At 44.1% G+C, this 27,384-nt stretch overlaps 1 protein-coding gene across 1 annotated transcript; it reads right to left on the bottom strand.

Moving 5' to 3' along the window:
* Positions 1-1,374: 1,374 nt before the first annotated feature.
* Positions 1,375-23,236, bottom strand: Mansc1 (MANSC domain containing 1). Its single transcript, XM_038319520.1, has 4 exons — positions 23,099-23,236; positions 14,607-14,923; positions 9,606-9,746; positions 1,375-2,648 (listed from the first exon to the last, which is right to left on the bottom strand). The coding sequence occupies exons 2-4, from the start codon at positions 14,827-14,829 to the stop codon at positions 1,741-1,743; spliced, it is 1,272 nt and encodes a 423-aa protein (XP_038175448.1). The 5' UTR covers positions 14,830-14,923; positions 23,099-23,236; the 3' UTR covers positions 1,375-1,740.
* Positions 23,237-27,384: the final 4,148 nt, after the last annotated feature.

The following is a 27,384-nucleotide window of genomic DNA, read 5'->3' as shown; positions in this document are numbered from 1 at the left end:
GAGGGCCTGTGCTATATAAGAAAGGGAGCAGGCCAGTAAGTAGGGTTCCTCCACGGCTTCTGCTTCAGTTCCTGCTTCAGCTGCTGTCTGTTTTCCCTCACTGATGATTTCCATTCAGAAGTGTAAGCTGAATAAACTCTTTGCTAAGTTGCTCTGCTCATGGTGTTTACCACAGGAACAGGGATCAAACTAGATGACCGCCCAGCTCTGGCCTCTGAGTCCTACATACATGCACATATGCACACACAAACACGTCCAAACCTGTCTATATCCAGATGTGTCGACCATTCTTTTGTCAATAAGCATATTGCAGTTCAGATGTGAAGCATCCAGCTGACCCAGATGGCCGTCTACACTTAGTTACCCTACGCCCATTTGTCTGGAAAACTCTCCTCCTTATAAGCATTTCCCAGAAATTCCAGAACTTAACCAACAAAAAGTATAGCATATTAATCAAAATGCTATATAGTGCCTTTAATATTATCCCCAGTAAACCTGCACTTGACTGCTGCTCCAGTTTAGATAGTCATAAATAATATCAGTAATTTTTAAACTTGGTACAATCTTAGAAAACGTTAACACTTTAGAAGTTAGGCCAAATCCCAAATGGGCTGGCTTGGCTGTGCATTAGAACAGATTTACTAGCTAAGCGTGGGGTACATTCTTGTAATCCCAGAGCTTGGAACGTGGAGGCAGGAGGATCAGGAATTCAAGATCACCCCTGGGTCCGTAGAGAGTTTGAGGCTAGACTAGGCTCCATGAAACATTGTCTTAAACAAATAAATAACAAAAACAACATCATTGCCTCCATGGTGGATTAATATTCTGCTAAAGTTCTCCCAAAGGAGCTCCTTTGGTCACTGACGGGAAAAGAGAGGTTGTCATTTTTTAACATGGAACACATATTTTCATCATCCCATCATTTTGCTGGTGGAAAGAAACTGAAAGCTATCCAGCTGGCCATGTCGCGTAGAACAATACCGAGTAACAAGAGAGTTATTCAAATATTTAATTGGAGGGAAATACATCTGGAATGAGTTTTATTGGAATTCATATAAAAAAAGAAAAGAGAATCCATTAAAACTAGAATCAAACAGTCGCCATTATCTGGGACGAGAAATAGCAATGACCTGCAACTCAGATGGCGTAGACTCATGCTCAGATACAGGTCTCTAGTTTATACTCAGGTACACTTAGTATTTCAGCTAGGAATTATTTTCAGCTACTATTTTACAGATAGGCCACTCAGGACAACTTAGCTTTTTTTTTTTTTTTTTTTTTTTTAAAAAATCCTTTCTCTTCTTCTGAAAAACAAAAACCAAAAAGGCAAAAAAAAAAAAAAAACCAACAACAACAACAACAACAAAAAAAAAAAACAAAAAGAGAGAGCTTGGACTGGAATGCAGCTCAGGAGGAGCATGAGAAGGGCCTAGCATGCAGAAGGCCCTGAATCTGACCTCCGGTGCAGCAAAAGAATTTTAAATGTTTTTAATTAAAAATCCAGACATAGTAGTGAAAACCTGTCACCCCTGAACTGGGGGTGGGGGCAGGGGCAGGAAGAGCAGGAGTTCAAGACCAGTCTGAGCCTCCTGAGCCTGTCTCAAATAGGAAAAGAAAACGAAGAAAACTAGTAGAGGCATCCGCCCAGATATAGTTCCTACTGAGAGGAACTTGGCAGAAGGAACACAGGTGCATTTGGCAACGACTTATTCCACAAACTAAGAGATGCCCAATATATCTTTAAATGTCAACATAGATTCCATTGATCAAGTAGTCAAGTCTTGAATACCTTTTCCTACGGAGGGATTCGGCCAGGATCCTACCCAAGAGGACGAGGCCTATTACCAGGAACAGAACACCAAAGAGGAGCGTCCCAATGAGAAGCCACTTCTCAAAGGAAAGGCCATGCTGGCTTTTTGAAACTTTGCTCAGTGATGAACTGCCTACACTGACCTTTCCAATCTCCCTGGAAGCAGTCTCGCTCGTAACGGGAGACCCTGAGGTTGACCGAGGAAGGACCGCGGAGCTTTTCCCATGCACCGTGTCTGAGGTTAGCTCGGAGCCTCCTCGAAAGGACGCTGTTTCTATGATGCCGTTTGAGTCTGTACGGGCCTGAAAGACCTCACTCAGGGCTGCCTGGTGCTTGACCGCTTGTGTAACACTTGTAGACATGGGGGCTGCAGGGCGCTTCCCCGTCACGATGGTTAGAGGTGGAGCTGTGGTGGCCACCGTCTGCTGTGAAGTCACGGGTGTCACTGACGGGCTGGCCACAAGAAGCTCAGGCTCCCGAGTGGCAGAGACATTATGGAGAGAAGCAACAGTCACGGTGGTGAAAGGGGGGGTTGCATTTGTAGGGAGCAGGTGAGCCATGTTTCGTTCTGAGGAAAGCTGTAAACTCGGAGAATGGCTTCTTTCTTTATAAACAGGGAGATGGGTACTCGCTTCGTCGATCTTGATGGGGTTCTGTGAGTGAGCTAAGGAGGTGGACCTCTGAGAAGATACATCTCTCCAAAACAGGCCGGTGGGCTCTGGGTCACCCGTGGGAGGATGGACCGGGGGAGAGACAGCTGGCGAGGTATGGCCAAGTAAGGGAGATTCTTCTTGTGTTAACTTTTGGAGTGGGGAAGTAACTCTGGTCAATGGAAAATCTGAAGGTATAAAGAAAACAAAAAGAGTTAAAATGTCCATGGTAAGATACACACACACACACACACACACACACACACACACACACACACGGCTTAGTAGTTAAGAGCCCTGTCTGCTCTTCCAGAGGTCCTGAGTTCAATTCTCAGCAACCACACATGATGGTTCACAGGCATCTTTAACAAGAACTGGTACATTTTTCAGGCATGCAGACATACACACAGGCAGAACACTGCATATATAATAAATAAATAAATAAATAAATAAATCTCTAAAAATACAAATGTTTACCATGTCCCCCCAAGTAGTTGATACTTGATGCCTGTGCGGGTTCATTGTTTTTGTTGTTGTTTTGCCAGCTTCCAGAAACCAGAGTCACGTGGGAAGAGGGAACCCCAAGTGAGAAAATGCCTCTGTCAGAGTAGCCTGGAGGCTAGGCTGCAAAGGCATTTTCTTGGTTAATGACTGATGTGGGCAGGCCTGGCCCACTGTGCCATCCCTGGGCTGGTGGTCCTAGCTTGTGTGTGGAAGCAGGCTGAGCCAACCGTGGACAGCAAGCCAGTAAGCAGCTTTCCTCCATGATCTGTGCGTGCATCCGTTCCCGCTTTGGATTCCCTCCGTGCTGACAGTCATGAGGATGCGCACGCTGAGTCAACCCTTTCCTCCCCAAACTGCTTTTGGTCAGTGTTCTATCACAGCACTAGAAAGCAAATTAATACTGACTGAAAACCCTCTCTCTCTCTCTCTCTCTCTCTCTCTCTCTCTCTCTCTCTCTCTCTCTCCTTGTGCATGCAAGCTGGAAATGAACACAGGGCCATCCTGTACCCATCAAGCATGCACTGTATCACTAAGCTACACCCCAGCCTCAGGTACTAGATATTTCGTCAAAGCATGTATACAATAGAAAACGCCAATTATAAAATATCACAGCAGTGTCTCTCGACATCATGACGTGGCTTATTTCTAGCTTAGTGGGACAGAAGAGAAGAGAAAAGCAGGGTGTATCAGGCTGACCGAGGAATAAGTAGGAGCAGCAACGAGGCCGAGAGAAGAACCATGTAGAGAACAGGAGGTTTGGGAAGCCAAAGATGGCTAAGGGCAGAGGCAGGGGAGGGAGGAGCCAGGGTGGTCTGAGCAGGATGGGGCTGGCAGGAAAAATGCAGATGGAAGACAAGCATTCCTCCAGACATGCCAACTGCCCGTGACAGCTAATCATGGGGACAGACGTTTCAGCCTGGGCATGGGACAAGAGTAATAGAAGCTTGGAAAAATGAGGCATCGGGGAAGCAGAATCCTAGTGACAGGCCTTTAACAGTGACGAGGGTTTGACTGAAAGGGGAAGGCTTGGAGGGTCTAGGCTCCTTGAAGAACACTGAACCAAAGAAATAGCGCAAGGAGGATACCATTTTCCAAATAAAGTCAGGGGTGTCTGGCTCTCGAGAGTCATCAGAAGAGGGAGCCTATCCAGGAGACTTGATTCGGACTCTCGAAGCTTGGAATTATAGAGCCAATGCCTTAGGTTGTGAGTATGATGTTTGAAATCATAACGCCCCCTTCTGGATGGGCAGAGTAGGGCTGTTCGTACCAACACCTAAGGTGGGTATTTGACTGCCAGAGACCCCTCAAGGTTTTGCTCTGAGCCACGCAGCTTTTTATCACAGTTCAAACTGGAAAGAAAAGCTTGTTAAGGCAACCAAGGGCAGCGAAGGATAATTCGAATCGCTCAGTATTGACTCTGCTACTTAGCTGTTCGGACAGTATTAGAACTGCAGTTGGGCCTGGGAAGGTAGCTTAGTTGATAAGGCTCAACCTCGTTTCCCACGAACTGGGCACAAGGAAACACACCTCTAATCCCAGCACCCCGGAGGTGAAGGAAAGAGGATCAGATGTTCTAGGCCATTCTCTGCTGCTGCACCACAGAGAGGTCAGCTCCACCAGGGTTGCATGAGACCTTGTCTCAAATGCTAAAGAGATCCAGGGCAGAGGAAACCAGGAGGCCTTTCTCCCTTTCGCCTTCACGGCACCCCCACGTCTGTCTCCAGAGTAGACCTGCCATCTCCCCTACCAGATCCAGAAACAACTGAAGATGGCTGACAGCCTAGGTGTGCTCACGAACCCCCACACTTTCTCATGGTTCTTTATTATTTATTTAATTTTTAATAATTATAATTCAAATATTTATTTATGGGGTGGGGGAAGTGGCACACATGCCCCAGCATGCATATGGAGGTCAGAGGACAACTTGTAGAAGTCTGTTTTCTCCTTCTCTCATGTGGGTCCCGGAGAATAAACTCAGGTCATCATGTCTGGCATCAAATGCCTTTACCCACTGAGCCATCTTTCTGGCCCTATTTTTCTTTCTTTCTTTCTTTCTTTCTTTCTTTCTTTCTTTCTTTCTTTCTTTCTTTCTTCCTCTTCTTCCTTCTTTCTTTCTTTCCTTCTTTCTTTCTCCCCCCTTTCTCTTCTTTTCTTTCTTTCTTTCTTTTTTTTTTGAGACTGTCTCATGTAGCTCAGGTTCTCCTTGAATCTGATACATATAGTCAAGGCTCATCTTGAACTCCTGATCCCCCTGCCTCCACCCTGCTGGAATTACAGGCATGTTTCACCCCACTAAACTACATGAGTCTTTAAAGCTGTCACTTGATTCATGTAGGGTTTAACAAGAATAGCCAATCCTGCCTGCCCCCTACCTTTCTGTGGTTTGCAAACTGGGAATGAAGTTTACATTTTTAAATGACTAGAAATAACCAAAAGAATTTTTGATATGTGAAAACCACACACTATTTGAATTTTAGTGCTCTCCAATCAAGTTTTAGTGCTGTCCAGAATATCCATTTATTTATATTCCCTGTGGCAGCGTTTATACCATAAGGTCAATGATATACATTGCTACCATTGTATCAGTAGACACAACTGGTTGCATATGGCCAGAGTACCTCAAACACAGGCCTCCAAGGTCTAAATACTGTTTGGCACTAGACAGAAAAGTTGGCCAAGACATGTTCTAGGCTAAAATAGAAGCTGGAGCTGGGTGTGCTGGTGATGCCCATAACACTTCACCTCCAACTCCCCCTACTAATCTGGGTGCATGAGTTTCCCATTTTCTCCAAAAGATCTCCCTCTCTCTCTCTCTCTCTCTCTCTCTCTCTCTCTCTCTCTCTCTCTCTCAATTTCGTCCTTTTTTAATATATATATATATATATATATATATATATATAAAACTACAGATGACGTCATCACATTCATAGCTCACCATCTGTATCGTTAGGAATTTAATAAAATGATGTCTGGGAGTATAGCTTAGAGCATGCATGAGGCCCCAAGGTGAATCCTCAAGTCCACACATAGAACAAACAAAACACACCTCAGCATGTTTCATTTGAAAGTTAAAAGAAAGTCAGTTAGATGGCTCAACTGGGCTGCCAAACCTGAAAAGTCCGAGTTCAGCCTGTCCCCTGGACCTAGGTGGCGGGAGAGAACCATGTCTCACCAGTTATCCTCTGACCTCCACCACTACCAAGATGGTGAGCACAGCTACACACACACACACGCACACGCACACGCACACGCACGCGCACGCACACGCACGCGCACGCACACACGCACACACACACACACGCACACACACACACACGCACATGCACGCGCACACACACACACGCACACGCACATGCACGCGCACGCACACGCACGCACACGCACACACACGCACACACGCACTAAATAAATGAATAAATAAATGTTATATTGAAAAACTTTAAATAATCTTTTAAAGTAAAAAGGAGAGCAAGGGAGAGAAATAAAAACAAGCAAACAAGCCAAGACTATTCAGCTAACTGACCTGCAGTCTGTATGGTATTAGAAGTTAGATATGTCCATTGGCAAGAATGACCAAAGCAGCTGTTTGCTTTCTCAAGCCTGTGCGCTCAGCTATAATGAAAAGCCAGCGCTAGTCCCACTTGATAAGATGCATGTGTTGGCAGGGAGCCTGGAACCACACAGAATCCTCCACACCTGCTCCTCTCACCTCGCCCACTGCTGTTTGCGCTGGGCGTCGGTTCTTTTTGTGGACACAAGTCACAGGAGCTGGGAAACAGCCCTGGGCCTTCCGCTCCTCTTAGAGTTTCATTTCTCAAGGGATCTCACCGAGTTAAAAAATGAGGGACTTTATTGGAAACCAGTTAAGCAAAGAGATTTCCAATTTCTTGGGTTTCTGAACCCACCCATTCTTACAGTGCCTGGTAGAAAAGATATATCGCTAAACCATTAAAGGCAGATTGAGGCTAAGCTGCAGTATTTTTGTAGACTGAGCAGACTCCACTGCCATCGTTCAAAGTGTCAGTCTGTAAATATTAGCCAGTTGGTTACAGGAAATAAAAGTTACTTCAGAAACAAACCACCAAACAGATATTTACATTTCAGTTCAGTTCAAACAGGATAATTTATGATCAATGGAATAACTCAGCCCATAAACACGGGTGTATTTATAAATAGAATTAAAAACATAACTTGTATACATCCTGTAGGAATAAACAGTCCTCTGCATGTGTCCGGATCTGGTGTCACTGCCAGGAACCGTCCTTCCACCTGCTCTGTGCTCAGGATGCCCCCTGGTGGCTCCCACCAGAACAGCTTGATTCCAGTTCCTCCACGGTGTACTCACCCTTAAAAGGTTCCTACATAGGCTCACTTCCCTTTCCTCTTGTCTCGATTGGCCAGAATCTTTATCTTGTACTTCTTCTTTTACACATTAGAAAAGCAATAATTCTACAGAAGTATTATGAAAACTGGAAGACTTAACCTTCATTTGTAACTTATGTCACCACAGCAGATCACCGAAACAAGCTATGCTTTTTACTACTGTTTAAGGAAATGTTTGGCACATTGGATTTCCCTGGTTCTGGAACAAAATTCAGGCAAACCCCCCACTCAGAAAACACAGCAGGTGTTAACACCCAGGTGCCCCAAGTAGTTCATTCCACAAAGCACCCTAACTAGAGGCAAGAGAAAACCCTTCATTCTGTTCTACCTCCTGACTCTAAAAGTGCTCTCTTCAAAATCCCCTAGTTCACAAATGGCAGCCCCAACCATCTTGATGTTCAATTCAAAACTAGGACTTAGCCTTCTTACGTTCATTTCCATGAGCACCAGCAATCCTACCAACCTTACCTCTCTCCATCTCCTTTACCATTTCTCTGGACCATCTCCGGCCTACACTTCACCTTCTACCTCTCTCCATCTCTTTTTACCACCCCCCCCACCCGGATCATCTTCTGCCTGCATCTTACTTCCCATCAACCAGTCTTTCCATCCCCCCTATCCTGTGGCCTCAAGGAAGTTTCCCAAAGAGTCGCCATTGAGCTTCGTGAAGACTCCTTAAAGACACCACAGTCCCAGCACTCTGGAGACAGAGGAAGGCAGACCTCTGTGAGTTCAAAACAAGGCTAGTCTACAAAGCAAGTGTCAGGCCAACCAACACTAAATTGAGAGGAGGTCCTGCCTTACAAAAAAACAAACGAAAAAAAAAAAAAAGCAGGGACTGGAGAGATGGCTCAGCCATTAGGAGTACTGGCTGTTCTTCCAGAGGACCTGGGTTCAATTCCCAACACCCACATGGCAGCTTACAACTGCATGTAACTCCAGCTCCAGGGGCTCTGATACCCTCACACTGACATACATGCAGGCAAAATACCAATGCACATAAAGTAAAAATAAATAAATCATTAAAAATACAAAATCAAAAGCAAAACAAATTATTTGGGCAAACAAGATGTCTCAGAGGGTAGAGGCACTTACTGCATAAGCCTGGCAACCTGAGACCTGAGGAAGATATGCAGAATGCACACACAGGTGGAAAGGGAAAACTAAGTCTACAAGGCCTCTCTCTGACCTCCATGCATGGCATGGCATGCATGCACACATGTGCACACACACACACACACACACACACACACAAAATAATAGTAACTTTTTAAAAAGACACCATGGAACATGCCTACTTAAAAACTTCCCATGGATCCCCCTTGTACACCTAGCATGAAACCTCCTTCCTCTGAATGGCAAAGGCAGTGTGATCTGTCTCCCTGCCTCTCCCCTCCACACATGCTACACAGCTTACTCTGCTTCTGGGAATTCGAATGAATGATTGGTCTTCATTCCAAATCCATTCTGCCTAAGGATCATTATCATCCTGGAAGATCGTCCCCATCCTCTCCTATCTGGCCGCTGGCTTTTCAGATCTCAATCTAGGGGTTACCTCCTCACTGACCACCTAACTTAGGGGTTCCCTTGATGACCATTCTGTTGGGTAATCTCAGCTCTGCACAGCACTGTGACTCCTCTACATTCTTCTCGAGCATGCGTTATGGCTATTATCTCTACCCCAAAAGTCACTTTCAGAAATAAGAACTGTGGGTTTCATGTTCAGCGCTTCACCCCTGGAGAATAAAAAGTGTACCGATGCATAGGAAATGCTAAACAACATTTGCTATTTATTTAATAAATGAAAAACGAGGGACTAGAGAGATGGCTCTGTGATTAAGAGCACTGGCTGTTTTTCCAGAGGTCCTGAGTTCAATTCCCAGCAGCCACATGGTGGCTCATAACCATCTGTAATGAGATCTGGTGCCCTCTTCTATAAATCTTTAAAAAAATGAAAAATAGAATATTAACAATCAACAGTTCTCTCATAGGTTATCCTAGGCTACATAGGTGACTTTGTCTTTTTTTTTTTTAAAAAGGTTTCATCACAGACCTGTATATGCTTAATATTATGAAGGTAAAACAAACAAAATACTGCCAGATGCTGTTATAGGAAAATGTGTTTTTATTTAATTAATTTCAAGTCATCAAATATTTTTTAACTCTTTTGGTTCTTAGGCTCTTTCAGGAAATCTTCCACAGAAACTGAAGCTTTAAATAATTCAGTCACGAAAGAAAGAAAACAATGCCTTTGTTACCTCTGACGAGCCTGTAGCTCCTAAGTCCCTTGGCTGGCTTCAGCGGACAGGCTTCCTCACTGGGACAGAAGAACAGGTAGCAGTTGGGCTGTCCGGCTGTCTTCCGGGTGTCGAAGATCATGAGGTTACACACTTTGTCCCCTGCAATGAAAGACTTGCAAGAATGATTTCAAAGTAGAATGTTCTAGAGTAGGACAAGCTGAGAGTTCTAGAGTAAGACAGGCTGAGAGTTCTAGAGCAGGACAAGCTGAGAGTTCTAGAGCAGGACAGCCGAGCGTTCTAGAGTAGGACAGCTGGGCGTTCTAGAGTAGGACAGCTGGGCGTTCTAGAGTAGGTCAGCTGGGCATTCTAGAGCAGGACAAGCTGAATGGTCTAGAGTAGGACGGGATGAACGTTCTAGAGTAGGACAGCTGAGCATTCTAGAGTAGGACAAGCCGAACGTTCTAGAGTAGGACAAGCTGAACGTTCTAGAGTAGGACAAGCTGGGGGAGCTTTACTCGCTCCAGAGTGCTCTGCTCAATTTTCTGACCCCTCAGACCATTTCCTTCTTCTTAGGTTAGTGACATAAAGCAACTTCAAAAGACATTGATTCGGTTTATAAACCCGAGTTAATCTTGGATAAACCATTTTTTTCCATTTAAAAGTTTACTATTATCTATTTCCTGTGCATGTGTGTCTTGCCCGCACATATGTCTGTGTGCTGTGGGCACGCAGTGCTTGCAGAAGCCAGAAGAGAACATCAGATCTTCTAGAATCAGAGTCAAAGACAGCTGTGGGCACTAACCACCTGAATGCTGGGATTCAAACCTGGACCGTTTAGAAGAGCAGCCAGAGCTCGGAACCACCAAGCCATCTATTTATCTCCCCACACCATTTTCTTTTAGCAGCACATCTCGTTCTCTGGAGACAAATCTTCCAAAATTTGTTAAAACAGCTTTTAGGGGCTCGAGTGATGGTTTGAATCCCAGCACCTACATGACACTCACAACCATCTGCAGCTCCAGTTCTAGGGGAGCTGAGGTTCTCTTCTGGCCTCTCAGATACCAAGCTCACACATGATAAACACATGATATAGGCAAAACACACATACACACAAAATAAAAATAAATATGAAAAACAACCCCTTCTCCAGAAAAACCCCATGGTTTAGCTAGGTGTGGTGGTATGGGCCTATAGTGTCAGCACTCAGAGGTAGAGGCTGAAGAAGCAGGAGTTCAAGGCCATCCTCCTGCAACTACAGAGTGAGTTTGAGGCCAGTCTACAAAAGATCCTATCTCAAAATACCAAACCCTGTTGATAGGGGAAAAGAGTTAGCCCTAGCCAGGATTCTACTGTTTCTTCTTCCGTCACTCACTCGACCCAACACAGCCCTGCTTTTCCTTCTCCAACAATGTGATGCCTGCCATAGCATTTGTGAATGCATCTTGTGGATGCTGGGATTCAGACCTGGACCGTTTGGAAGTGATAGGAAGGTCAACTTGATAGGTCTGAGATGCACCTAGCACTTAGTGAAACATACTCCTGAGTGTGTCCTGAGTCTGTTTTCAGAAAGGATTAACTTAGCCAGGATGACCAGCCTTGACTAGGGGTGCATTGTTCCTTAGACTGGTAACCTGGATAAGAAAGAATAAAGGGGGGGGGGGAGAATGCTGACTGGGCAGGCGGCACAGGGCTATAATCTTAGCACTTAGGAAACCAAGGCAGGAGGGTCAGGAGTTCATGGCTACACAATGAGTTTGAGGCTAGCCTGAGCTACATAATACCTTGCTCCAAACAAAAGTTGGGCATAGCTATACATCCTGTAATCCCAGTACTCAGGAGGCAGAGGCAGGAGGATCACCCAAAATTCAAGTATAGTCTAGTTTATACAGTGAAACACTGTTTAAAACGAAACCAACAAAACAATTTATGTGAAATATAAATATTATCTGTGAGGACTGAATGCTGGATGTGTGGGTGTTTCCTGACAGCATAGAAAACCAGGCATTTGTCATCAATTCCAAGAACTGAGGCTTTCATACCTTATTTTACAGTGAAAGTGTTCATACAGATTTGCCACCCATGGATCTTAGTTCACAGATTTTGTTGTTGTTGTTGTTTTACATTTATTTATTTGTTGTTTGTTTTTATTCATCTACTTATTTTACAACATGGCTGTAGCCTCCTCCCACGCCCCTCCCACTCCCTCTTCCCCATCCCCTCTCTGTTCCCACCCCCCAATCCCATCCTCCTCCATCTCCATCTAGGGAAGGGCAGGTCTCCTGCATCCATAAAACACAGCGTATCAAGTTGCAGTAAGACTAAGCACCTCCCCATCTATTAAGGCTGGACAAGGCGACTCAATATGAGGAGTAGGGTCTCAAAAGCCAGTAAAAGAGTCAGAGGCAGCCCCTGTTCCCACTGTTAGGGGTCCCATAAGAGGACCAAGCCACACAACTGTAACATATACGCAGGCTCCCTGGTTCTTGGCTCAGTCTCCAATGAGCTCTTATGAGCCCAAGTTAGCTGACTGTGTGAGCCTTCCCGTGGTGTCCTTTCCCCCTCATTTTTTCAGCAGTTAAAGTAAAAACTACAGTTTTAAAGTAAATTATCAAAATAATTTGATGATAGTCATAGACTGTAGGAAAATGAACATCAACGTGAAGTACACAACATTCTGCCTGTGATTTGGAGTTTTTCAGGACCTACCACTTTATCCAGGAGCCCATAACTATGACAAAGTAGCTGATGTAAGCAACCAGAGGGAAGAATGGTCTGTTTGAGCCCGCGGTGCCAGAGACATCCGTCTAGGCACATCCAGGGCAGTATGGAAGTCACGATTCTCTGAGGGCTGGGATTTCAGGTATGTATCACCATGCCCACATATGTCAGATCAATGCTTATCTCAGCGTTTGTAAGATCAGGGGTTTAACCCCTGTGCTACTGAAGCTTCTACATCAACGTTTATATGTTTTTAAAAAGTAGGAATTTAAGTTAAATCACCACAGTTTCTATAAACCACAGCACCAGAAAGCACACTTCTCAATCTGAGGTCATCAAAGGGCTACTTCCTTTCCACGCCATCTCTTGCAAACCTCTGCCACTAACTGGATATCCTACAGTTCAGTTTGACCCATTTTTAATCTAACCAGCTGGGGTTAGCACCAGACTCCATAGGCTTAAGGGTTCCTTCCTGAAAGCCCACTGTTCTCTCAGAAGTCAGTGGCAAGTGTCAGGGCTCAGGTTACTGAACCCTGTGACTTGACTACAAATTCAGAGGCTGCCACAACCCTGCCCCTCTCGTCTGATAATGTGCTAGTCTGACTCATGGAACTCAAAGAATAGTTATATTTACAATTACATTGTAAGATAAAGGCCATAAATTTTTTTTTGCATATGTGCTCTGTCTGTCAAACCCACGGCCTTCCCCATATAAAATATAAAGGATACAAATGAACAGTTGGATGAAGGGGTACATAGAAAGGTCTAGAAGGTCATGAATGCAGAAGCTTCAGTCTTCATGGAGTTGAGGGGTGCTCTCTTCCTACTACACAAACATATTCACCCACCTACCTGGATGCTCTCCAAAATTCATCCTTTAGGGACCTCCATGACAGCTCTATTGTATAGGCATAATCACTTAAAGTCACTGACCCTTTGGTTCAGAGTACCCCTCCCTGGAGACCAGGGCACAGGTCTGAATGTCCCAAGCTTCCAAGCAGAGTTTGCTCTTTCTAATGACCAGCAACATCTAGAACAGTCTATGGGCCTATCAAAGTGGCATCAGCTAGCGCGAGTGAGTTATAGTTGAAAGGCACTTACAATCATGAGACTCGCTCCTGTCTCTGTACATCTCAAAGGTTTAGGAGCTCTGTGCCTTATGTCATCCCAGCGACTCAGAAGGCTGAGGCAGGAGACTCACAAGTAAAAGGCCTGGTTGGACTACGGAATGGGTTTAAGGGCAGCCTGAGAATTTACAAAACAAAGAGAGGGGGCTGGAGAGATGACTCCATGGTTCAGATCACTTGCTCTTTTTACAGAGGATCCAGATTTGGTGCCCAGCACCCAAACGGAGCTCACCTGTAACAGTTTCAGAGGGTCTGACACCCTTCTCTGGCCTCCCCTGGCACTGCACACACATAGCGCACATACATGCACACATTCAGGCAAACAGTCATATGCATAAGATAAAAACAAACCTTTCTTTTTTAAGTAGAAAGAGGACTGAGGAAAAGAGCCAAGTGGGAGAGCACTTACCTAGCTTACATGTTCATGAGGCTGTGGGTTTTGTTACAGTACGACTTTAGTTACAGTACCACCAAAAAATAAGGACCTGAGATAAAGACTCCATATACATTCCTTATGCCACAGCACCACAGAAAAAGAAGTTCAAGGGCAGACACCTGTTTTAGCGTCTTGCCCAGCTCTGTTTCATGCTCCTTAATCGGTGAGGTCTTTCCACCCTACCAGTCGACTCTAGCACTTGGCAAGGTATGGCATACCCAACAAAGTCAACATTGTTTCATGTAGAGAATGCAGACAGCATCATGAGCAAAACAGAACCACTGCCAGCTCTAAACACACACTTCTCTTTTCAGCTTGCCAGTTTGAAGCCTGAAATGTTTGGCTTAAACCTACAAGCCTACGTTTTCTTCTGCATAAATATATCAGATTGACTCCCTTCCAGACCAGCAAGATGGCTCATCTGGCAAAGAGGTTGCTGTGTAAGTCTGGTGACCTGAGTTTCATCCTGAACCCATCTAAGGGTTATATGGACACACTTGTCAGCAACCACAGTACAGCTCTGGGGAGAGATGGTGGAATGTACTTAGGGACAATTCCCCAGTGAATCTGTCTTTCTGCTTCACTGAGAATTTCTGGTGCAAACTAACCGGCCACACTCTCCAACTATCTTGTCCCAAAACATACAGGCCACAGCTCACAAAACACGTAAGCCACAGCTCAACAACACACAGGCCACAGCTTACAAACACACAGGCTACAGCAGGCTGTGTTACTTACCCGCTATGTTCTGTGTTGAACAGCAGGTGCTGATGCAGTCTTCCTGGGTTACTGTATGGATGGGCTCATTGCCTCTGATTCCTTTTAAGAGAGAAGACTGGATGTCAATGACAACATCCTCTAGACTCTCGGTGAGGCACTTCTGACCAGCAGACAGCCTTGGTGTCAGGAAGCAAATGACCACCAAAGTATAAGCCAAGCTCTGCTCCTCCCGGAAGAGCATTCTGAATGCTTGTTGATCTTGGTCTCTCTTCAGAAGTCAAGGGTGACTCTTCTGGTCTCAGTCTACTTCAGGAAAATTGTACAGGTTACTCCTTCTGTAGAAAAACAGCAAAAATAGAAACATATCAATGACCCTTGCGGAGGGGTTGAAGCAGAAGGATGACCATGAGTTCAAAGCCCGCTGGGGCTATGTAGTGTGAGTTACAGGGCAGCTTGGGCTACAGTGTGAGAAGGCTCAGTGGGTAATAGCATTTGCCAAGTCCTATTTATGAGGACAGGGGTTTGGATCTTAGCATCTGTGTTCAGTGACCCCCAAGCTGCCTGTGACTCCAACTCTAAGGATCCAACACCCTCTTTTGACCTCTGCATAGGCACTGACACAGAGACAGACAAGACAGACAGACACAAACATACACACGTAACAAACAAAACATATCTTTGAATAATAATAATAATACTATAAAACAAAAAGAATAAAAAGCAAATAATAATAATAAAAGCTGAAAGTACCTGTGAAGAAGTTTAAATGGAAGACTGCCTGTGCATTTGAGAATCCTTCATCTTCTGGTCCCTTGCCAACATGAGAAGAAAGGCCACAAAACTGCCGGTGCTGAAGCAAGGCTGAGAGCTCAGCACACCGCTTTTCTCAGCGACAGCACTTAGCCTTTAAAGACATCTGCTGGAGGCAGACATTGACTGTGCTAAGAGACTCAAACACACATTCTCCTCTTGAGTCCTTGTACCAGCCTGGCAGAAAGTTGCTTCTCTAAATACCAAATGAGAGGAAGAAAGTCTCATGATTGAATTCTAGGAACTGGTCAGTTAGAATGGAGAACAGGCTGGCTCCAATAAGAGAAAGGCTATGGAGCACTTGAATGGGGTTTGTGGGCCTGGGTGCTTATGTGCCCACTTGGGAAAGTAGCTGACACCATGCTCACAGCTCAGCACCCCCTGTCTGGGCAGGCAGCAGGATCAGAACTGCTAAGAGTACACAGTCAGGAGAGCATGGCAGATTCCTGCTGCCGTACACAGAGATATCTCCAGGCCACGCAATGCTCTGCATGGCATATCTAGCTATTGTAGTGAGGAGCTGCGGGCCGCATTCCTGCCTGGCTCCTGGCCGCTTGCTAGCTTATGCCCCGAAATAACAACACACAAACTATTCTTTTAAACACTGCCTGGCCCATATTAGTTTCAGCCTCTTATTGTCTAATTCTCACATCTCTTGCTTTAACCCATATCTAATAATCTGTGTAACACCATGAATGGTGTCTTACCGGGAAATATTCAGCATCTCTGACCTGGTGGCTGGCTTCATCGCATCTCTCTCCCTGAGCAGAGGCACTTAGGAGAGGCATGGTGGTCTGCTCAGAGAGGCGAGGCAGGGCAATTGTCTGAGCCATCTACCTCACTTCCTTCTTCCTGTTCTGTCTACTCCACCCACCTAAGGGCTGGCCAATCAAATGGGCCAGTCAGTTTCTTTATTAGCCAATGAGAGTCCTCCATCAAGCTATTACTTAGATAAAAAAGGGTTTATGTGCTGCAAGCTCATGCTCAGAGTTAAAGTGCTGAGTATGGCTCCTACCTAGAGGTCCCAGAGATGGCAGTAATGGTATGTCCACCATTTTGAAAGTACAGAGAGATGGAGCCAGCATCCAGAGCTGCTGCAACCAAGCTGCTTACCATTTTAAAAGCTCTTCAAGACCAAAAAGAATTTCAGATACACAATAGGACAGATTCAGACATAAAAAACCTCTAAATGAGTCACAGCATTGGATGTTTATAGGTTTGGGAGAGAGAGGAAAAAGACTATAGACAGTTATAAAAAGAAGTAAATGGTTTTTAAAAAAAGGGTAAAGTCTTTAAAGATACAGAGTACAGATAGTCATAGATTAAAAGGAGTAAACAAAGAATAAGCCATGTAAAGATGAAAAATTCACAGAGAGTTTGGATTATGTATAATATTGTGTTTTCTTTGAAAATTTTGACAGTGAAGGAGCTAAGTACAGAGAGACATTTCATTATATGAGCTGTTAAGCTAAACCAGCATGTATATTACAAAGGTATTTTGACTTCAGAATTTGGGTCTAAGGATATGTTACTTTGGAAAAGATGTTCTTCTTTTGTTTCCACAGAGGATGAGAACTTATGGATTGCTTCCAGACTAATATGATTTGATGCACCAAGACCCTCTGAAAGATCACTGTGAATACACCCCCAAAAATACTTTGCCCAATAAACAGTGGGAGGAAGTTTGGACAAAACTATGCCCATATTCCCAAATATTGTCTATAAATGTTTGTTTACATTTAAAAGGGGATATACTATAGAAATTTGCATTGGTATAAATCGTGGTTTATTGATACAAATTTAAGGTTAATTTTGTTACACTGTATATATATATATATATATATAAGCATATATATATGTATATATATTTCTGATCTTGATTAAGGTATTGTGTTTGTGTAACTCATTTAGAAATGTAATGCATAATTAAGAAATATAGGTTAATAGATAATCATCTATAATAGTCAAGCTTGTAGTCATGTTAGATTTTCTAGATGTACAGAGATATATTTCAGGTGATAGGCATTCTTCAAACCTTTCAAAGACTACAGAATATGGCATTTAAAATGTTTAAGAATTTAGGAATATTCATAACAATGATACACATCTGCTCCTGGCAGCACCAAGCTACTTCAAGAGGAAGATGGGCACTGAAGAGGCTCCTCATGGAGTTGGTTGGCCAATTGGGCAAGAAACTGCTCATGCCTGGACTGCTTCATGAACTGGACATGCAGGACCCACAGAGAAATGACTGCTGAACTTGCCTAAAGGTGAGACAATACTTCAGGGTTCCTGCTTCATGAAAGAGTCAACTAGACATTCTACAGGACACAGAAGAAAGTAACTGAGAAACTGCCAATATATACGGAACTGTCTTTGAATTTTCCTGCTTCATGGAAAAGTCTGCTGGATACTATGGGGCTATAGGTTGAAGAGGGATATCCAACAATACAGAAGAACTTTGGGTAACTGTCCAGGTAGTAAGATGTCTCTGTCAATTACAGAGTTTTGGAAGTTGTTTACAATGTACTTCCTATTTTCCTTAGTTATGATAAAAGAGAAAGTAGATATAAATATTGTAACTGTAATTCTTGCTTGATATATGTTTTGTTATATATAATTTTACTATGTTATAGTTAAAACCTTCCTTTTTATTTAAACAGAAAAGGGGAGGTTGTGTGGGGTTTTTCCCTCTGTATGCTGTGATTACCATTGATTAATAAAGGAACTGCTTTGGGCCTATAGCAGAGCTATTGGGGAACAGAGCTAGGTGGGGAAAACTAAACTGAATGCTGGGAAAAGAAGGGCGGAGTCAGAGAAAAGCCATTTAGCCCTACCAGAGATGGACACCAGAACTTTAGCTGGTAAGCCACAGCCATGTAGCAATACACAGATTAATAAAGATGGGTTTAGAATATGAGTTAGCCAGAAATACGCTTAGGCCAATGGCCAAACAGTATTGCAAATAATAGGGTTTCTTTGTGATTATTTTGGGGCTGAGCAGTCGGGAAACAAACAAGTGGTCTTATTGCAACAATAAATGTAAAAGTTTAAAGGTTTGTTTCTCCAACAATGAGCTCAAAATGGATTCCAGCCACAAGTGTAAATCACAAATCCATATGATTCCAGGCAATAGCAGAGGAGAAAAGTCTTCGTGTTCTTTGAGTAATTAAATGATGTGGTTTTAGATACAACAGCAAAAGTAAGATCCCTAAAAAAAAAAGTTGGTTTTTTTTCTTACATTTATTTTATGTGTATGAGTATTAAACCTCCATGTATGTATGTGAACCACATGCATATCTGGAGCCCACGATGTCAGAGAAAAGCACTGACACTCTCTGAAACTGGAGTCATAGATGGTTGTAAACCACCATGAGGGTGCTGGAACTGAACCCAGGTCCTCTGTAAGAACAGCGAGTGCTCTCAAGCACTGAGCCATGTCTCCTATTCTGATGTTATTTTTAATTAAAATCAAAAACTGCTCTTCCATAAAAGCCACTGTTCTTCCCTTGTGTGTGTGGGAGGAGGTGGTGCATGTGTCTGTAGGGGTTCAGGGTTTTCCTCAATGACTTGTCCACCTTCATTTGAGGCATGGGCTTTTAATCAAACTCAGAGCTTGCCGACACAGCTAGTCTCTCTAAGCAGCTTGCTCCAGGAGTCTGCCTCTGCCTTTCAAAGGCTGCCCAGCCCACCCAGCATCTGTGAGGGTTGGGGATTCAAACGCCAGTCCTCATGTTTGCCCGGCAGGTGCTTTACCCACAGAGCTTTCCACCACCCTAGCTGCAGAGAAGATATTTGTAAAATACCTATCCGCTAAAGGCCTGGCTTCCAAATATACCAAGGACTCTCAACAATAAGGGAAAAACTAAAAAGGGAGCCAGGCATGACAGTATATACCCTTAATATCAGCTCCCCCCCCCCCGCCGGGTGGCAGAGGCAAGCAGATGTCTGGGAGTGTGAAGCCAGCTTAATCTATATACTGAGCTCCAGGCCAGCCAGGACTGCATAGTGGGATCCTGTCCAAAGGAAAACAAAAACAAAAACAAAATCCTAGAAAAAAAGACATAAAACCAAAACCAAACCCTCAAAAATGGAAAAAATATCTGAGTAGATGTCTTACACACACACACACACACACACACACACACACACACGCGCGCGCAATGACAAATGAACATCCTAAAATGCTCAACATTTTATCATCAAGGAACTGTAATTTCAATCAACACTGAGACACCACTACACACCTATTAGAATGGTAAAAACAAACAAACAAACAAACAAAACTCCAAGAAACAGACAGCACAAATGCTGACTGAGATGTGGACCAATAGGAACGCCACTCCTTGCTGGTAAGAATGTGAATGGTAGAGCCACTCTGAAAGAAATGTGGTGGTGCCTTTCAAAACTTAAAGGTCACCTCACCATAGAATTCCGCAACTGTCCTACATGTATTTATCCAAATGCATTAAAAACTGTGTCTAGGGGCTTAGCTACTAAGAACAGATACTGCCTTTCTGGAGGTGCCAAGCCCCAGCTCCAAGAGGATCTGATACCCTTTTCTGACCTCCTCAGGCACTATAGGCTCATGCACAAACCAGTATGCACACACGTACACACACACCCATCCATACATACACATATACACATAATTACAATTAAAAGTTTTGAAAAGTTTTCTTCTAAACAAAAAATATTCATGGGAATGTTTTAGCAGTATTTTTCATAATTTCTCAAAGCTAGGAACAATTAAGATGTTATTCCACAGGCAAATGGATAAGACACAATCATATATTTAAATGTTATTCAGCAATAAAAGGGAATGAATTATCAAGCAACAGAAAGATAGAAAAATCTTCAATTGTATACTGCTAAGTGAAAGAAGTCACTCTGAACAGACTTGACTCTGACTTTGACTCAGAATATATCCTGATAGCCTGGAAAAAACAAATCAAAAATACCAGAACTGGGGCTGGAGAGATGGCTTTGAGGTTAAGTACATGGGCTTTTCTACTAGAGGACCCAGGTTCTAGTACCAGCCTATGCAGGGTGGTTTTCAACTATCTGTAACTCAAGGCCCAGGGGCTTTGGTGCCCTCTTCTGGCTTCCTTGGGAGTGTGCACACAGGTGGGGCACAGACATACATGTAGGCAAACACCCATACACATAAAAGGAAAAAGAGAATTTTATTCTTTCTTTATTTATTTTATACACACACACACATATATATGTATGTATGTATGTATATATTTGAGACATGGTCTCTCTACAGAGCCCTGGCTGTCCTAGAACTCAAACTCACAGAGATCTGCCCATCTCTGCCTTCCCAGTTCTAGAATTAAAGGTGTGTCCCACCATACCTGGTATAAAAGAAGAACTTAAAGCCCTAAAAATAAATCAGAGCTTACTAAAAGGGGAAGAGGTTGGAGTACAGAGGCTTCTCACAGCTGCGAAATGATTTTTGCATGATACTGTAATGGGCACGTCATTGTATATCTACTAAGACCCATAGAACTGTAAAACACTTCACGTGAACCCTATGTGAATAATGAACTTCAGTTAGTTAACCAACAAAGCCCATCTATGATAATAGAACACAAGTGTGCTATTTCCTTTGTTGTTACGTCCAGCTTCTGTGTACAGTAAAATGGAAACCTGTATCATTTCACATGCCAGTCTCTTTGTACTTTATACAGGTCATGCCCTCAAATCCTCACAACAAATCCATTGTAGGCCAGCATGATATTTCACACCTGAAAGCCCAGCACTTGGATGTGAAAGCTGCTTTTCAGTGAGAGGCTAGGGAAATAACGCATTTCCCCAAAGTTCACAGACTTCCTGAATTCTCGCCATGGAGCCTGGAAAGGGGGGAAGGAAGGGAGGAGTGGGAGAATCTGATATAATCTGTCCTCGTGTGCTTGGACAGATACCTGAACTGTGCAAGGAGACCTAGCAGGGGCTGTGCTCTCGGGGTGCAGGAAGTAACATCCCTAGAGATGGCTCAGTGGGTGAGGGCACTTGCTGCCGTCTGTTGACTCAAGCTCGATCCCTGGCACTCTCACGGTAGGAGAGGACTAATTTCCACAGGCTGTCTTCTGACGTACACTGTGCACCAGGGTATAAACGTGTGTTCATGTGAGCAATAGTGTTATTTTTTTTAAAAAAAAATCTTAAAAACAAAGATACTGGCATTGTGGCACATACCTTTAACCATGGCACTGGGTGTTGCAGAATGTTTGCTTACACTGTAAAGATGTGTCTCTGCCTAAGTGCCTTTGGATTGGTTTAATAAAGAGCTACATGGCCAATTGCTGGGCAGGAAAGGCCAGGCAGGAGAGAATAGGCAGAGAGAAGTTGTGAGGAGGAATCTAGGCGCATGATTTCACCAGCGGACTCAAGCATTCGGATTTGCTGTACTAAGACGAGGTAACTGAGCCACGTGGCAGAACGTAGATTTAAATATATATATATATATATATATATATATGTTAATTAAGTTATAAGAGCTAGTTGGGAAAAAGCCTAAGCTAAGGCCAAGCTTTCATAATTAATAAGAAGTCTCTGGGTCATTATTTGTGGGGTGGCGATCCAAAGACAGTCCGGCAAGAAAGCTTGCTATAACTCAGGAGGCAGAGGAAGAGATCTTGCGAGCCTGAGGCCAACCTGGTCCACATAATGAGTTCCAGACCAGTCAGGGCTACACAGTGAAAATGTAATTAACTAAAGTTTAAAAAATTTCATTAAAAATACCCAGCAACTGGTTACTTAGGTTTCCGGCTTTCTTTTTCTTTTCTTTTTCTTTTTTTGGTTCCCAATTAAGGATTACATTATCAGCACAGTCCTAGGGCAGGAACCCAGAGTGCTGAGCTACGCAGCACCCCATAAGTTATCTAATCAGTTATCATTTGGGGTTTAATCCTGCTCAAAAGGAGGACAGACAAGCCGGGCGGTGGTGGCGCACGCCTTTAATCCCAGCACTCGGGAGGCAGAGGCAGGCGGATCTCTGTGAGTTCGAGGCCAGCCTGGTCTACAAGTGCTAGGTCCAGGACAGGCTCTAAAAAAGCTGCAGAGAAACCCTGTCTTGAAAAACCAAAAAAAAAAAAAAAAAAAAAAAAAAAAAAAAAAAAAAAAAAAAAAAAGAAGGAGGACAGACACAGATGGAAGAGAGAAACTCCAGTCTCCTGGAGTCACTTAAACTTAACTTGTACGGAGCTATTTCAATTGTTGGGAATCATTTACAGCAAGCTATCAAGAAGTCAATAATTCTCTCTCTCTCTCTCTCTCTCTCTCTCTCTCTCTCTCTCTCTCTCTCTCTCACACACACACACACACACACACACACACACCTTTACAGAGTATCACACAGCAGGTTGAAAAAGAAAAAGACAAACCATACGAGAAAACATGGGAACTTTCCCCCTTTGAACAAACCGCATTCTGCTTCCTGAGCGCCTTGGTCTCCTTCTGCAGACAACTTGGAGCTTGTGCCATTTATAGCAGGTGTTTTCAAGCTCGCCTGGCCATCTGCTTTGGGATAGTGCAGCGACACACTCTCCAGATCAGCCCCTTTTTGCTCTAACCTGGTCCCTGGATCGCTTTGGTGTGGGTGCCTAAGCAGGACCGGGGAAAAGAACGGAGTTGCCCTTAGCAGGAGTCGACTCTAACCGAGGCCAGCCAGGGGAGGGAAGAGACGCCTTTACCTCGTGGTCCCCGTGGCGCTTAAGGACGGCTAGGTCGCCTTTTTAAAGAACCGCCGAGGCGCACAAGGGTCTGGAGAGGGTCGCGGAGGATGCTCCGCAGCTCCCGCACGGGCCCCGCAGATTTTGTCGTGATCAAGTTCCTGCTTCCGTCGCAGCGACTGAAAGTTTGCACGGGGGAAGGGCGCGTTCCTGCCCTGCAACCCGGAGCTGCTTCCCAGGAACATCCAGCCAGACCGCCCCAGTCAGGACGCGCGAGAGCCCAGGCTCCAGGTCCCCAGCTCCCGCGTAGCCACCGCACCCTGCACAGTGCGAGTCACTAGAGGGGGAAGTACGGACCCGCGGGGTCATCAAGGGTCTGCAGCTGTGCTGCCGCGCCCTGAAGAACAAACTCACGGTGCTAATCGGGTCATACACCCAGGTGTACTCCGCCCCGTGTTAGAGTCGCAATCTTTTTGTCCCTCGCTTCTCAAGCAACCACTGTAAGTGGCAGTCGCCTTTGGTTTTCAAATGGTGTCTTGAAGGCCTGACTGGCTTAGAATTCTTCGATTTGGCAAGCATGACCTTGAACTCCTGATCCTCTTGCCTCTATTTCCCAAGTGCAGGTGTTACAAGGGTAACCACCACGGCAAGTTCAAGAACACCTTCTTGGTTAAAGTTCACAGTGCATCCTATTTGGGCATAATTAGGAGAATCCTATTTCCGTAATTGGAGAACAGAAGGGGGCTCAGTCACAGCTGGCAGCTTCCCAGCTAACCCCAGGGGAAAGCATTTGGCTTTGGGGAAATTTACTGGTTTGTTGTGTGTTGTGGCAGTGTGTTGTTTGTTTTGCTTCTTTGAGACAGATTCTCACCAATCTGGCTTCCAACTCCATATGTAACTGAGGATGAACTTTTACGTCCTGATCTTCCTCCTCTACCTCCCAAATGCAACGATCGCAGGAGCGCAAGTCCAGCTGTGATTTGCTTATGGTAATAATGAAGGCAATGGTGTCCTTTGCTGTTGTTAAAATGGTGCCCCTCAACAGTTAACACAGGACTTTGCATGTTAGAGTTGTTAAATGTATTTAACTAAAATGTCCTCGCTGCCGAATGAATGGCAAATGAGCATAGCGGGTTAAAGAAGCTCTCACCCACTGCTCCCCTTCCCGCTGCTGGCATATAACCCCAGACAAATGAAACCTCACTAAAACACTGATGCAATTGGATCTAACTTCCAGCAATATCTTTCCTTTGGCTGGTGTGAAAGTTTTCAGTAGTAGATAATTATTCTAGCCTGTACGGCCAACATAGAAATCCAGCTTTAACCAATCGCTGCAGGAGGTATATGTTACCAGAGAAAGCTTGTGAACAATGGCCCATTGTGTGAAGCCAGCTCCTGGTAGGTAGAGGGTGACCTACTTTCCGGCTCTCGTAATGTTTGCCACTGCTTGGTACCAAAGAGTTGCCAAGGAAAACTAGACTCTGGAGTGGATTAATTATTGCACCGGAATAAGTTTCCTGCTGCGACAAGGTTCCGTGTATGCATATCCATCTCTGTAGATGATATGGTTGGGGGATGAGGGCAACTGAGCAGTTCTCCACCGTTAGAAATTTCAGGTTGCAGGGGGTCTCCACACCTGCCTATAACCCCCAAACTCACCCTCGGTTGCATAACCGGGAATTCAAGGGGTCCTGTTTCAGATGACAAAGAAATGTCAGCTTTAGTGTTCTGCTACAGTGCACTTGTTGGACGTCTCAGTTACAGCAGTGAACAAGGTCACTGACAGAAATACTGACTAAACCAAACTTCCCGGAGCTGGGCCTCAAGGCACAGGCTTGTGATCACAACTAAAGGTTAAGATAGCAGAATCACAAACTGAACGCCCATCTGGGCTGCAGAGCAATTTTAAAGCGAGCAGGCAATTTAGTGAGGCCCTGTTTCAAAATAAAAAACAAAATTATTAAGAGCTTGAAAAATGGTTGAGTGGCTAAGAGCTCATACTACTCTTCCAGAGGGTCCAGATTTGGCTTCCAGCATCCACATCAGCCAGCTAACAACTGACTATTAAATTATTTTTTTTAAGATTTATTTTTTCTGAGTTCGAGACCAGCCTGGTCTACAAGAGCTAGTTCCAGGACAGGCTCCAAAGCCACAGAGAAACCTTGTCTCGAAAAACCAAAAAAAACAAAAACAAAAAAAAAAAGATTTATTTTTTCAGGGCATGGTGGCATGCACCTCTGATCCCAGCACCCAGAAAGCAGAGGCAGGTGGATCTGTGAGTATGAGGACAGCCTCCTCTACAGAGTGAGCTCCAGGATAGCCAGAGATAATGAGATTCTGTCTCAGAAAAAAAAAAGATTCAGCTTTATGTATATGAAAGTTTGCCTGAATGTGTGTGTATATTATATACATATATGTGTGTATGTATGGATATATATGTATATATCTATCTATATGTATGTATGCCACGTGTGAGCATGCCCAGTACCCTGGAAAGACAAAGACAGAGAAAGATATTGAATCCCCTGGAACTAGAATTACAGTGGTTATGAGCCACCTTGTAGGTGCTGGAAACCAGACCTGGATCCTCTGCAAGAATAGCAAGTGCTCTTAACCACTGAATAATCTCTCCATCACATAGAACATTAAGGACTATATAGCTCAGTGGTAGAGTATTTTCTTAGCATGTACAAGGTCCTACTTTCAATTCACAGAATATTAAAACCTATAAAATAAACATTTCACAATTCTGTTGATATGAAACAGATGTTTAAAAAGAAACCAAATCCATTGCTCTTTCATTGCACTGTGAGGTTTTGCTATGCTTTTGAAATGGGATCTTGTTATGAAGCCCAGTCTAGCCTTGAACTCAAGACCTTCCCTCCTTAGCTCCTGAGTGCTGGGATAATGTTACATTCTGAACGGCTTGGTTCTCAAAACCTGACTGGGGTGATGAGAAAATGAAGGTAGGACAGACACACAGACATATGTACAGAAAATCTGGGATCCAGTGGCATGAGCTTGCTCTGATGGAAGATGCCAACCACAACTGTAACAGCAACCCAGGAAGCAAATGCTCTGGCTAAGAAGGCCGGCCTGTTACTCACAGCTGAATAAGGGGGCAGAATTAATCAATCTTGGCAGAAAGGCTCTGTAGGGAGCAGCCCCAGGTTGCAGCCATCCTGGAGGAGGAAGCTATGGTTGATAGATAGTTCCTACAGACACGACATCCGAACTTGAACCCGAGAAAGCCTTTGCCATCCCTTTGAGCCTCACCTGGGAAGGCTTTGCTACTCCATGGGTCTGGCACCTGGAAAGATTTTTGATCCTCTTCCCTGAGAGTGAGAACTCCCATCTATGTGGAGGCACCTTTTTTTTTAAAAAAGTGTTTTATTAGGAAAATATCTGTTGTGTTCCTCAGGAGGAAATCAAAGAATAAGACACGGGGCCTGACTTCAAGATGCTTCTAGTTCGATGAGTGGGACAGGTAAGTCGATGGCTATGGAAGAACAATATTATGATAGAAGTGGCTAACTAAGGAATCTCAGAGGATGGTCTTCCAAGAAGAGGTATATGAGTTGGATCCAAAAACGAGAAGCTCAGCTAGCTAGATAAGGAGGAAGAGGAGCAACAAGAACGAGGAAGCAAACCGCTCAGGAATCAGCCCATCTGGCAGGAAAGTTGCCTGTACATCAAGGAAAAGAGAATATTAGTCAGAATATACTAGTATTCTGGAAAATTCTTTCAGCTTGCTACATGGAGAATGGATTGAAGGAAGTGAGGTCAGAGGCCTTGAACTGGGCATGGAGATACGGAGAAATTAAAGAGACAAGCTCTCTGGGACTTAGCGACTGCTCGGATACACGGGTGAGGCTGTGTAAACCTTCCGGTGGGAGACAGGTGGATGGATGTGCTGGGTGATATGAGGAAGAAGAGCCAGGCTGGAGGAGGCATAAAGAAGACAAGAAAAACTCCATCTTGGGTATATCACACCTCCGCTGTATGATCAAGAATAAACCGCTTCACTGGAAAATCAAGAGAGTTTTTTTCTCAGATAGGCATGATGGCACAGCTCTATGGTCTCAGCACTTGACAGGCTAAGGTAAGAGAATTGCTGTGACTTTAAAGTGAGCCTGGGTTACAAAACATGACCCTGTCTCAAACAATAACAATACAAACTACAGAAAAGAGAAAGCTTTTCTATAAGATGTAATATAAGACTCATATATATGAAAGGGATATAAAGGCTCAAAGGCTGTTCATACATGGAACACAGATGTATTCACATGTCAGTGAGTCTAAGAGGC

Source organism: Arvicola amphibius, chromosome 2 (genome assembly GCF_903992535.2).
Source record: "Arvicola amphibius chromosome 2, mArvAmp1.2, whole genome shotgun sequence".
Classification (NCBI taxonomy): domain Eukaryota; kingdom Metazoa; phylum Chordata; class Mammalia; order Rodentia; family Cricetidae; genus Arvicola; species Arvicola amphibius.
This window is presented reverse-complemented; position numbering and strand designations above follow the sequence as displayed.

Excerpts from the sequence above, each read along its gene's own strand:
- Mansc1 (XM_038319520.1), bottom strand. The coding sequence starts at position 14,829 with ATGCTCTTCCGGGAGGAGCAGAGCTTGGCTTATACTTTGGTGGTCATT. Across the intron at positions 9,747-14,606 it reads TTCAACACAGAACATAGCGG|GGGACAAAGTGTGTAACCTC; the intron begins GTAAGTAACACA and ends CTTTCATTGCAG. Across the intron at positions 2,649-9,605 it reads GAGCTACAGGCTCGTCAGAG|ATTTTCCATTGACCAGAGTT; the intron begins GTAACAAAGGCA and ends TTATACCTTCAG.